The sequence below is a fragment of the Strix aluco genome, chromosome 9 (genome assembly GCF_031877795.1).
Source record: "Strix aluco isolate bStrAlu1 chromosome 9, bStrAlu1.hap1, whole genome shotgun sequence".
In the NCBI taxonomy this organism is placed as follows: domain Eukaryota; kingdom Metazoa; phylum Chordata; class Aves; order Strigiformes; family Strigidae; genus Strix; species Strix aluco.
The window spans coordinates 17448891-17462802 of NC_133939.1; the positions used below are offsets into that span (position 1 = coordinate 17448891).

At 37.0% G+C, this 13912-nt stretch overlaps 1 protein-coding gene across 9 annotated transcripts in view; it reads right to left on the reverse strand.

The window, feature by feature from the left end:
- The window catches only part of OPA1 (OPA1 mitochondrial dynamin like GTPase), a 56574-nt gene that overhangs the window by 7351 nt on the left and 35311 nt on the right, over positions 1–13912 (reverse strand). For all 9 annotated transcript variants that reach the window (XM_074833941.1, XM_074833940.1, XM_074833937.1 and 6 more), the window contains 2 exons: positions 13691–13784; positions 12923–13033 (listed from right to left, as the gene is read on the reverse strand). In XM_074833941.1, the coding sequence (XP_074690042.1) occupies positions 12923–13033; positions 13691–13784 (205 nt within the window). The remainder of the gene's footprint in view (positions 1–12922; positions 13034–13690; positions 13785–13912) is intronic.

Consider the following 13912-nt stretch of genomic DNA (forward strand, 5'->3'; position numbering starts at 1 on the left):
CTTTAGTCCCCCCCCCCCTTTTTTTTTTTTTTAATCTTCCTTCCTTTCTTAATCCCTTCCTTGCCTATAAACATTCTCACTGCTGCTGTGCTACTTCTATGTTATGGTTAATTAACCATAGAGGCAGAAATGTTGAATTTACTGCTGTGAATGCATCATCTTTCCTCTAGTAAAAAGGAAAGCCCAGTCTGTAGTCAGATTTCATCAGAATGGCCAGAAGCGCGCCATTAAAAACTGGAAATGTGGACATGCAGTTTCCTATTGAAAGCTGAATTTTAGCTTAGGGCTACCTAAGACACAAACCTCATAGCTGTATACAACTCCCTGTGAACAGTCAGGTGGAGGAAGGGGGGGGGGGGGGAGCGTGATCCTATCTTCTGAGTTCACTTTTGTATCAAATTCCTGGATTTTCTAAGGGCTATGCAAAAGCTTTACTTCTTGTTGAAACAGTATGAGACAGCACGCTCACAGACACTCCAGATAATGCCCCAGAAAGCAGACTTTCCACCCACAGTTACAAGACCTGCATCAACATGCTTTCTCATGTCTCACACAACCACAGCCTAACAGCTGCTATAATTTACTGATCATTGCAAGGTCATGTCCTGCTGAATTTTAGAAAATCCTTTGAAACTACCCATCACATTTTTTGCCAGTTTCCTCTTGTTCACATACCATATTTTCCTCTGGATGAGGCCGAGAGGAAAGCTAAAGTTTTAACGCGAGGCGGGGGGGGGGTGGTGGTGGTGGTGTAAAACCACCCAGGCTGCCCTTAAAGAGACAGAACATTATTTATCAGCTGCAAAGACAGATTTATAAGTAGAGGGCCCCCTCTGTTCCTTTAAGGCTGCAAAACAGATGGGAAGTGAATGGACAGTCAAAGGGTCAAGAAAACACATGGGAGGTGCTGCTTGTCTGCTGTATGTATGTTCCCAGCATAAGAAAGAGGTCAAGATTGTAACTGCATGGCTGGGTGCTGGAAAGGCCTTTTCTTTAAGCTGTTACAAAGACAAACGCTGTTCCTCATCCTGCTGTCAAACTGTTATAAATATTGGTTTGTCAAGAGTTTCAGTGGCTAAAAGTTTTTTAAAAAAGGGTGAACATGATGATGAATCATGTGAATTATTCTTAAACAATTAGCTCATTAGTGTAATAAAAGCACAGCAGAACCCTGAAAAGTTTAAATGGAATTTATAATAGTTCATGTAATAAATCCATGAATCATTAAAAATATACAGCCTTCAAAATGCAAGCTTGCAGAAAATATCTACCATGCTCTTTAGTTACTAGTAGTTACACTGAGTGAGGATGTTAACTGATGTTAGATCGCAGTAGCTTTCCTTTGTTACAAAATATTTCTTACATGTATTGCAATTTAATAAGACTTGAATTTGCAGCCAGTTTGAGTTATTTCTATAAATTCTGATTTCAAAGTATGCTCACTGGAATGGGATAATTATGATGCAAAAATGTTGCAAACACATTTATAAATCAGGGTTCCCCTCTCTAGACACATAAAGCTAGACATCCACCATTATATTCACCAGAGTTACTGACAACTCTTCTACTTGCCTAAAATCCTTCTGCAATCCTGAGATAAAAGGTATTTTAATCACAGCTACCTCTAGAATTCCTGTTCTCCAGTTATCAGTTCCAGAAAGACACTAAGAAGGACAGAGACATGCTCTAACCATCCAAGTGCATCAGGTGAGATGCTTTCATTATTAAATAGACAGAGGTAGTATTTTAGTGTCCTCTCAGAAATATTTATTTTAAACCCTAGAACAAGACAAGGCACTAAACATATTATTTTAATATCACTATTAAAATCTCCAAGGATCAATCAACGTATCAGTTTCATGGATATGATTTCATCAACAACTGCCTGCTGGTGACCTGGCTGAAAATCTTTTGCATGGCATCAACAGGAGAAAACATCAAGGAGCCCTTTTCCTACGAAGACATATATATAGCGTACAATTTCTTTTCCCTGTTGCAGGTGAATCCACCTCTAAACCAGGAAAAGATCACCTCCAGATTGTATATTTAGCCTGCTGTAGAAACATAATAAAATCTTAAGAAGTCATTTTCAGACAGGAAAAAGAACCCCACAGCTGCCATCATTGAAATGACTTTTGTTGCAAGTATTAATATCATATTAATTATTAAACCCTGCATATCATATCTGAGCAAAGCTATTAGCTGTCTCTACAAAACAGTACCACCTTTATTTCAGACTAAAGATAACCAGGCAGCAGAAGAGAGCTTGTCTGAAAACACTGCAGCTATTTTTACAAGATATTGAGCACTGGACCGTTATTTTAGGATTACTAATAATGCTTTTTAAGCACCAGAAACAGGAATTGTGCATTGTGCTGATGGAACTGTAGATTACTAATTGATCAATGTCGTGATCTACAGCTGCCCCAGGATTCACAAGTGAGACCTCTGCAGCTTAATGAAATGGCTTTGGCAACACATTCCCCCTCCTCAGTTGAACAGAACAGAAGCTGACTATTTCTTGCTGCAGTCCTCGGGGCTCCTCAGGTTGGCAAGCACGAAGTCTTTCTGTCTTTGACAGAGTGTATGAGAGCTGAGGTATGGGGCTGAAGCAAAACTTACAACTATGTAGAGTACTGACTTTATCAAAGATACATTTCTGCAGGTTATTACATGTAAGTCCCGCTTGTCTACAGAAAAAAACCTAAATATACCAAATCATGGTATGAGGTCATAAACTAGTATGCATTTCTATATTGTCATTAAGGTTAGCTTAATATAGATTAATAATAATTTGTACATTAAGTTGCAAATCTAAGAGAGCCATGGTGTCTGCAATAGCAAGGTAGGACCTGGGCATCTTTCAATCCTCCGCCTCTATCTACATTAGATTTTTAATTAAAACTGTTCTAATAACTCAATCTTTCAACAGAATTTAGCTGTGCTGCTTATTGGACAGCTAGAAGGAGCTTAGTAGCAGAATGACAAGGCAATCTCATAAAACAGACTTGCATCTTGAATCAGACGGACATAGAAAGATTTAGTTTCAAAATCAAACCTGTTAAGCTAGAATGACTCAGTACATGATGATACTCATTATTTTGGGTGGAAATAGTGAAAGGTATAAAGGCAAACCAGAAATATTACCCAATGACTCATCCAGTGATGTAAAAACAAAAAATTTACTTTTTCTTATGCATAAAGGCCATATACAGCTATAAAGGCAAATTACTTATGTAAAGGCTACTGTAAACTTAAGGCTATAAAACTGTAAAGAGAGTTTAACAAAAGAAATAAATGATGTATGTTGATTCTCCACCCAAAATAAAGCATACTCCATAGTTAGCCAGATAACATAATATGCTATCAGGACTATTTATGTTAAAGTCTCTCTAAAATATGGTATCGGAAAATGAAGTGGTGATGAGATAATTTTTAAAATAATAACAACAACAACAACAACAACAACATAATAAACTTCATTTTTGATAGTCAGAAACTTAAGTCATGAAGCCCTGAAGAAAAACAGGTTGTTCTATTATTTTTTTCTTAGTTCACTATCATTCCCAGCTGAAAAGATTTCCTACCCTTCTGTTTTTATACAGACTTCCAAATCAGAAGCAAAGTGGAGTCTACTACAACATTAACAACATGCAACGTACACAACACGGACTTCCCCAGCTCTTGGAAACATGAATGTTACACCCCACAGTTCCATACTAGTTCAAAACAAATACACACAGCAGTCAGTTTAGAAGTTTGCATTTATACAAGTAGTAGTCTCTCCATAATAAGTACTTATTTACGTTTTGCTTAATAGGTACACTCATACGCAAGCAGTACTGAAAAGAAAATACCATCCAATTAGATGTTTTGATCCTTACATCATTAAGAAAATTTTAGGAAAAAAATTAATTTGGCAGATAACACCAGAAGGACCCTCAAGTACAAGAGACATGGGCCTAAGTTAAGATTAACAGGCATTAAATATGTCATTCCTCACGTAGCAGTTTATCATTATTTTTCAATGTCAACTTTAAGTGATAGGCTTCGCTTAGTCAGTGACAAACGTGATGAACTTTGTAAGGATCCGTTTTAGGACCTGGACATCAGTGCCTAACTCTTCATCAATAACTTTAAGAAATCACAGCAGACAGACTTTGGTCATCCGGGATTCTTAAGTTAAGTAAACCATCACTCCATCACAGGAGGTTTACAAGTGATGTATGTTCTCCCTTGAGGGTTACTTCCCTCTCTGAGAAGATGCAGCTTTTTAAAGCACTTTCTGCCATGACACAAAGCAGGAACTACCTTATCTGCACTTTGACACAGACCGTCCTACACATTCTTCTGGTTTTAATTCATTAGTTTCATGCAGCTGCCCCAAAACTCAAAGAAGAAAAATGAACTTAAACATTCAACCAGTGTCTTTCACGTCAAAGCACGCTTGCTTGCGTTGATTTCATAAGTTATCTACATGGAATTAAAAACATGATAATCATGCAAAAACAAGTAATTTCCATTCTAACAGAGTACTAGAAAGAGAGCAAATCTAAAAATAATGGGATGCATTGTTGCTGACTTGCTCATGTTCAAAAGGTAGGGGAAATTGAAGACACGACCGCATAGACTGATGCCAAGCATGTTGCTCCCTGACTTCCTGCACCACGGAGCACCAGGGCCTCTCCAGAGCTCAGAGGGAGACAGGATTCACCCTGCCACCAGCACACTTGTGACACCAGCACAAGCTTGAACTCATTAGACACAAACAGCCCACATGAGCACTTTGACTGATTGAGATTTGTGCAGAAATGAATGTGCTCTAAATGACAACTGGCCTCTGGTGAGATGAAGGCCACATTAACATCCTGGGGGAAGCTGCTGGCAGGGGACAGTGAAGACAGCAGCTACCCTGAACATGCTTGTCAAGTTGGAGATTTCTTCAGTGACTCACAGCTCTGCTTCTGTCTGGTTAGAAGGCCACAATATCTTCTGGTGTCACCTTCTGCCAACTTTAGTGCTCCTCACTGCTACAACCAGGTAAAGAAGCAAAGCAAGACTGCTGGCACTTCTGTCAATTGTCTCACAACTATGAAGGGATCATATTTTTACACACATAGCTTCTAAAACTCCAGTATTTAGGCATCGTGGAAGAAATTAGAGCACAAAATAACCATAATTCTGCAGATTCTAATAAAATTACCCCTCCATTTGGATTTCCTAGGATGTTTTCTTCTTTCCCATGTCTGTCTTTGAGCAGTGGGGGCAACATCTGGGCTCTATGTCCAAATATCTTCAAAATCATACCTTTTTTTTCCTGTATCTTGTAAACCCTGGAAACCATGTTCGTTCTGAACAAGCACCTTAAGGATTGATTTAAGGACTACTAACCACTGCCTTTTGAGCTGTTTTGTCTGCCTCTGGTTTCTAGGGTTTCTAGGGGAAAATTACCTAAGATCTGCTTATTTGAGAGAAGATCTTTCCCCCTACAGCTGAGCTTTGGCCCCTCTGAAACACTGTGACCTTTTAAAAAAGTTGAAGCTCATAATAGAAGAGAAAAATGGAAGCAAAGGCTTTAGAAAAGCCAAGTCAAAGCATGATTTTAAGGAACACATGTAATCAACAGTGTCACACAGGACAGAGGTCAAATCAAAATAGGGTTGACAGTCATCTCAAGGGATTGAAATTTAATTAAGCTACAGCAATGATCACAATATAGGATTAGTTTCACACAACATTTTTATTCCGCAGCTAACAGCAATGAAAGAGAAAAAAAATCCACCACAGCGCAAGTCATTATCTGCAAAGTACTGCTCACAGACTATTCCCAACTTTGCATAAATGCATAACAAAAAAGAGACTCGAATGGATTTAAATCAGTTTGCTACATACAACAGACATGACAGAGCCCACTCAGCTTAGCCAAATGCATCACAGGAATTCCAGATCCTGAGTCAGCAACTTCCATATGCAAGTACCAACTTTAGCTAACATTAGCTTTCTAACTCCATTAAACCAGCAAGTTTATTATACGCATATATGATATTAAATCATTCATGCTCAAAATTTGCAAAAGGTTTAGATTCAACACTAATGGATTCAACACATGAGAAAAAGTTAAGAATTTAATGCAGTGACTTTAAAGCAATGACTTTAGATATAAAACTTGAAAGTATTTTACTGTAACACTGGTTTATTTAGTTTTTATATGTTTTAGTCTTTACAAGAAAATAATTAAGTTCTGCAAACTGTTATATTTCATACCTTACAAATGTATGACAGAATTTAAACAAGTGGCCCTAAGCTATCTTTTCTTCATGTGAGGGCTTAGTCTCTCAAAAGTTTCAAAAAGCTTTTGTGCAGAACGAAGTCTCAGCTAGCCCATGACACCTGTACAGGTGTCAATATTACTGACAAATGAACTCAGAGGCTGACCCCTTCACATTCATACCTAGTAATTTCAGGATCAAGTTTCCACAGGCATTCCGCAAGTCCCTTCCCACCTCCTGGCAGTGACTCTCTCTGTGTAAATGCACATGGTTTTACTTATAATTTGGTGAAGTTCTGGGTTTTCGTTTTTTAATTTGTGAGGAAACAGGATATTGGATGAATAGTATGCTGACCTAGGAAAGATGCTTTGCATGTACCATTCTTATATATGTTTATCCTGTGCACATAAAAGATGCTTTTGCAACATTTATAGTTTAGCTGTTTAAAATGAATAAAGAGAACATATAAGTGAAGATAGAGTATGTGTATTTCTTTCGGGTCTGTGAAATTTCATCTCTAGTGAAGTCAATGGCAAAGCTCCTGCTGACTGCCTGAAGCTAGGATTCATCTTAAGTATCCCATGTATACGTGCACCACCTAGCATGTTTTAAATGCCACTGCAATATGAATGTATGTACCTTAGGTTTAGGATAAGGCACTGGAAGACCACATTTCCTTTCCAAAATGATTAAAGCATTCAGTTCATAACAGTTTTTTAGTAACAAAGCTTACTAAACTAATACTTTACATGCAGTTGCTAATGAGAAATGTGTAACTGAGGAAAAAATGACCACCCCTTACAATCTTCATAAATTTTATGTCATACAAACAAAAAAAAGCAGAGAGTGGAAAACAAGAGGAACAAGACTAGGCAAGTGCATCTTCCTCACACAGGAAAAAACTTAACATCCAAGAAACCAATGTCCACCACCTAAGCATGCCCATGCATCAAAAAGCAAGAACACAGTCACCAGAGACTTGGCACCAGCTCTGCTGCATCTCAGCCTCCCCACTCCTCCTATAAAGGCCATTCATTGCCATCTTGTGTTGGAAAGTTGTATGGCAACTTAATTACTGTACAAAGTTCACATTATTGAGGAAGTTTGCTTTGGCCCTTTATATAAAAAGAGCAAGTCCAGCAGAGTGGAATTCTGGAAACAATTAGGTAGTTCTGGGAAGCCTTCGACTGGGAGCTAAACATTAAAAAAAGCGCCATGTTAAAAAGTAGTCTACAGAAAGTTAAAATTTATCTGCATGCTATCAATTTTGCATAGAACTATTGAGTATTTCTGCTGAAATTACCACTCTATCATTTGTGTTAAAAATAAAACAGCAGAAAAGATATTATTTATCTTTAAATCAAATTCTTTCACCTATGTATTCTTCTAGAAAAACAAAAGCATTACCCAATACTGAAAAACATAATAAAAAAGATACAGTTCTAGGGAAGGTGAGACTTCAAAGAATTGTCTTTTATAAATAATCAGCCCACTTTAGCATTGCCATCAAAAAAATTCTGAAACTCAGCAAATGCCAGCAGTTTTGCAGTTTTAACAAATTTTGCAGAAAAAGAAAACCATTTAAAAATAAATTTAAATTTTAAAAACTTTCAGTAAGTTCAGAGACAGCCTGAGTAAATGTTCAATGTCAGTCACTCTGGAAAAGTTAAACACGAATACAGGAAAAAACAGTATGACCTAGTAAACACTATAAAAGATTACTGATAGAATTAAAGGATATATACTGACTGATCCATCTTCTGAGGTATTGTAGAAACAAGGGGTAATTAATATTTAAAAAAAAAAAAAAGAGAGTGGAAAATCTTTGTGTACAGCTACACACATTTGTGCATAACACAGCCACAGGCATTTGAAGAGACTGACTTGCCACCATTAAATATTAGATTTTCCTTCCAGCCACAAGCAGTGCCTTAAAGACTGCAATACAGATTGGGCAGTCCTGACAAGAGGCATTTTCCTTTTAAATATTAATGTTTTAGCTCCCTCTACCTCATTTTGCTGCTTGCAGAACCTAACACATGGTATATTTAAGATACTGATTTAACTAAGCGTAGAGTAAAATACTAAGTTACATGGAATATAAGTTTCAAATCAAAATATTTTGTCCTTCAGCAATGAGCACAATCAAGATGCATGTGCCAACTGGAAAGTAAATGTAATTCTTCCTGTTGTTGATGAGACTATCCAAGGTAGGGTGAAAGACTTAGGTATGTTCTTCAACTGACAACTTTGGTGAAGAACTTTGATATAAATAATGCACCAGAGTTGTGAGGGAGGTTGTAAACAACTGCATTAGAACAGGTTCCTACCAATTGCTGAATATGCCTGAAGTACCAAGTTAGCTATTTAAGAGACAGACAGCAATTTCCTCTTGTTTCTGCACCCTCAGCAAAACAGTAAACATCTCTACTGTATCTACAGTTTAAAAACATGGCATGGAAAATGACTAGACTGATGGGCTCTGAACTGGCTGTTAATCCTGTCGGAGGGGGCAGCCATCAGCTCACTGTTTAGCAGCAGGCAAAACAGGAAATGGTCTGCAAGGAATTACTGTAAAATGACCTGATTAAAAACCAGAAAGCATCATAATATAATGCAACTGTATAAATCCATAATGCAGACACATTTTGAATATTGTGTGCAGTTCTGCTCTTTCATCTCAAAAAGGGTTTAGTATAATTAAAAAAGGGGAAAAGAGTGGTGAGGCTGCCTGCAGCTATGAAACAATGCCCATGCAAGGAGCAACTACACAGATGAGAACTTTTCAAGCCAGGAAAAAGAAGAGCAAGTGCGGGTAGCATAAACATCTATGAAGTCATGAGTGGCACAAAAAATGAATAGAGAAAGATTACTGAATGTTTTTCACAGTGCAAGAACTAAAGAGAACCAAATGAAACTGGCAGGTGGCTCAAAAACAAACAAAAGGAAGTACTTTTTCACACAATGTGTAGTTAAACTCTGGAACTAATTGCCACAGGATGTTGCAGATGCCAAAGTTTACATGAGTTCAAAAAGCAATTAGAGAAATTCACAGGAGGAAAAAAAAAATGAATCCATGAATGGCTATTAATCACAAAGATATTACCTCAGGATTAGGAAGTCCTGGAACTACAGACTGTTAGATGCTGAGAGAGCATACCAGGCAAGCACTACTGTATGCTTAACCTGTTCTTGCGCTGTTCCCTAAGTACCCGTGCCTGTTTATTGACTCTTTCAATACAGGTATTCTTATTGATTGATTGCATTTTAGGACATTTTTTAAAGTCACTTTTTCCAATTCAGCTGTTCATCTTCTGCTCTGCCCCTTTTTGTATCTTACGATCCTTTCTTCCAGATGGACTCTAGTCTAGGGCTTCTTTATTTCCACAAATTTAGTAATTGTTCACTGGTACAAGTGATACTTAGGATAAGGAGTACATTTACACTACATTTAAAGCCTTTTTAAAAAGAAAAAGTAACCTTCAGTACATCATACAAGATGTAACTTGTTAGAAACTCTTCAAAAGATGTTTGTACTCTTTAAAATATCTAGAATAAAACCTGAGAAGTAAACACTGAGAAGCAGCAAGACTCAAGGCCTAAAGGTCATCAAGGAACATTCATATCTAGAGTTAAAATACCATTCAAGGCTGTAGAACACAGACAACAAAACCTGCTCAAATAAGTTTTGAGTCTTACATGAGCTCTCATTATGAAACTGGGTCACCCATGTTAGAAACAGTTTGACATTAACCAGTATCCTGAGGAAACAACAAAACACTTCCAGTGCTTCAGCATTAAAAGACTGATGTAACAGAAGTGAGACAGTGTTGCTGTATCATCAGCATCAAGAGGAAGTGTCCCAACCTCAGGTATATAAATAATTTATATTTCCAAGTACAGTTTCCAATCCCAGCCTCATATTTACAAATTTAGACTGGAAATTAAAAGACCGTTTGTAACCATCAGAGGAATGACATCCTGGAACATGTTTTCAGTATGAATACCGAGCCCTGAAAGTTAACTGATTTAAAGATGGAGCTCAAGATATGTGAATGAGCTGGGTTACATAAACACAGCTGCCTGGAACAGAGAGAGACTGGACTTCATGATTCAGGAGATCCCTTCCATTCCTAATTAAAATACAAATACTTTATGAATCTATAGTTGTAGGAGTCAGGATTTTTTTTTCCTTTAGCAGAGTCCTGATCATCACTAAATGCTCTAAGAAGGAAATTACTTGTATAGCCATCTGAGAGTGCAGTGCTCTATGCTATCAAAGTCTGTCTCAGGAGCATAAAAAACCCCTGCACCACAGAAAAGTACTGTATTCACTAAAGAAAAGACAAATAAATCCTTTTTTACTGTCATTTGCCAATAAAAAATTAGAACCATCTAGCGTGCAGAAAGTGGACGGAACTGCTGATTTGACTACAAAGCTAAGCAGTGGTAGTTTTAAAATCTTCCTATAGGTACAATAAAGCAGAACATGTTATTCAGTATAAAACAATGCATGATGACAATTATTTCCTTAGAATAATGCACGTGGGATCCGTGACCTTCTAAAACTAAAGAAATACAGCACAGTGACAGTGTTTTTGCTACACAGTAATTTATGAAACGCATACTACAAACTTGAAGCATATATGCTAATACACAGATACCTATGATTATAAATACAGACGGGTTGCTCTTACAGGTCTAGTCTTAGTTCATAAAATAACAACCCCAGCTGTTACTGCTTTGAGATGTAAGGTTATTCCTGATGCTGGTGAGAAGCAAAACAGAAAATGCAAAAATTCCAAGTCAATTTCAGTGCAAAATAAAGACAGATTAACTTAAACATTACATATTTGGTAGTGCTCCTTTACTTTGTTTTGAAACATGGAATATTTAAGGATAAACCAAAATCACCAAGTTTCACTCTATACCAGTATTTGCTTAGGGAAAAAAAAATTAACATCCAGTATCAAAGCAAGAAAGCAAGCAGCACAGCTCACTAATAAAAGGAGGTAACTTCCTCATTAAGTATCTGTGTCCCACTCATACAGGCTACCACTACTTTTACCTCAACATATATACAGAGAGAAGAAAAAGCCTTTTTTGTAAAACACATTCCACCTACTCTAAAAAGAAAGGCTACATGAAGGCTGATACAGGGTTTCAAAAACAACACAGTATGTTTGGAGAGAATTACGAACCTATCATATAATTATATAGACACACCAGCTGTTTCAGAGACCTGTCAAGAAAACCAGTTTGCCCTAGATTCACCAAAACCCCTACTCACAATTCCAAATTATTATAGCAACACTTTCTAAAGGACAATACCACAACTGATTGGGATTTTAATAACAATACTTCCAATAATAAGGTAACACTTCCAATGTAACCAGACCAGCACTATCAAAAATAAATCCTCAGATTTTGAGTTTATTGCAAGCAAAACATCTGCTTTATAAGAAGTTGTGGATGTAAAAAATGGAAGACATAATTCATACTTAGGAAACCAACAGCAATTGAAGGCTTCTCTGTTCCGCTGAACCCTGGATATCAGAACATATCTAAATAATCACTGACCACAGCATTAGTTTATTCTGAATTAAATACCCAAAGTCATATTTTAAGAGAAAATGAGTTTCTACAAACACAAAATAAAGATCTAAGAAGAAAGGTCACAGTGATGTCAACATGCAGATATTTATATATCTACATGAACTTTATTTATCACAAGCTTTTTTCCTTTTCCCTTTTGCACAGCATTGTTTTATTCCCCTACCAGTCCAGGTGTGCAGCTGTGGAAGTCTCACAGAACAATAGCAGAATATTGCCAAAAACCCAATATATGTGCGCAAGAGCAAGCCCCATCAGCTAAAAGTCAGTCTAAACCTTATTGAATCTGCAGGTAGAACAGGAGTTACCACCTCAGCCTGGACTATCCCCTTAAAAACTCTGTTTAAAATCTTACTCTATTAACCACAAAACCCCTTAACACTTTGAGTGACTCAAAGCCTTGAACTACTGTAATCCTTCTGGAAGGCTAAATCTGCTAGATATTCCTCCTTGTTAAATCTCTTAAGAATGGTCATCTCATCTTAATAGGCACAACATATCAGATCTTCATGTCTGACAGGTTTTGTTTCTGTATACATAGCCTAAAATGAGCTGCCCAGTATGTCACGGGCATTTCCAGCTAATCTGTATTAAAAGTCTGTACTATCTGTGGGAAGGCTGTGTATTTTACCCGGTAATTAAAAAAAACAGATGGGATCAAACCCTCCTTACACAGTCAAGACCCAACCACCCAGAGACTGGTCTCTGAGGTGTGGATTACCCATGTTGTACTAGAAAAATAACAACTTCCCTTTACAATATTACTGTTTTAACTACATTTTTTCAATATACTGATGCAATATATTTATATCAGTGAATTTACATCTAGTGTAAATTATGCTGTTTTATCACACTATACTACCCATGTCCACCTTTGAATAAGGAAGATCTGACCATATTTAAGAAAAATTCCATTTGTGACATTAATTACATGCTAGCACATGAACAACCCATATCACATCGAATGTTCTCAAGAGCAGTGGTCAGAATTGTGTTTCATTCCAAGCTAGTTTCAAAACACTATAGGAGTAGGTACTTACTGAGATCCTCTGCGAGCTGGACCCTTTTGCCAGTTAGGAGCTTCACCTTTTTTTCACTGTCCTCAGCAAAATCTTCAAGCACTTCTTTTACATTCTTCTCCAAGCGCCTTACTGTAAAAAAACCAAACCAACAAATCAACAAAAAAACCAAGTGAGTGTTAACACTGTTGCACCTGTAATGACCTAAGGACAAAATTTTGGAAAGGTCTGTGGGAGACATAGTATATGTTATCAGACTAACCTGGTTGGAAAAAAGGCAAACTTCTGAAAACGTAAGCCTAGCTTACTAGCTGATTCTTACATAAATGATGCTTTATAAGGAAACTGCTGTTGTATAAGCTTGTCTAGATATTACATGGCATATTTTGTACAGCTTTACAAAAATCAATTAGAACAGACTTTTTATAGCAAACATTTTAAAATTAAAATCTATAGCCAGACTGACTTAAGAAAAAAGAATATAGTCACTATTAATTGAAATTGTCTCCATTTGGAAAAAGATACAGACAACTGGCATCATGTAAACCGAAAATATTTTCAACTGGAGAGTGACTTAATTATTTGACATTCTATTTACACTAAATCCTTTAATGTAAATAGAATGTCAAATTCTATTTATTCTACATCTTTTAATTACCTAACCAGGATACGAAAATCAGCTAGCCATGCTAAACATGAAAGGAACACATGAACACATAAGCTAGAGGAACACTAGAAAAATTTCTGAACAATTTTGTTTCAAACACCTCAACTCACTCTGAGCCTTACCTTCAGTGTTAGTAAGCTGCTGCCTCAGTGTATTTGCTGTAATTGCCAGCATTCGCTGTATTCGCCAGAAGAGGACAATATCATTACATTCGAGCTGAAATGAGAGAAGCTGTAGTGTCGGACCTCAGATGTCCAGTGAACATCCTACACTTACAAGAATCTTTTGACACTTCTAGTAGCAACTGTAAACTCATGTATACATATCCTGATCTTGCACAAAAA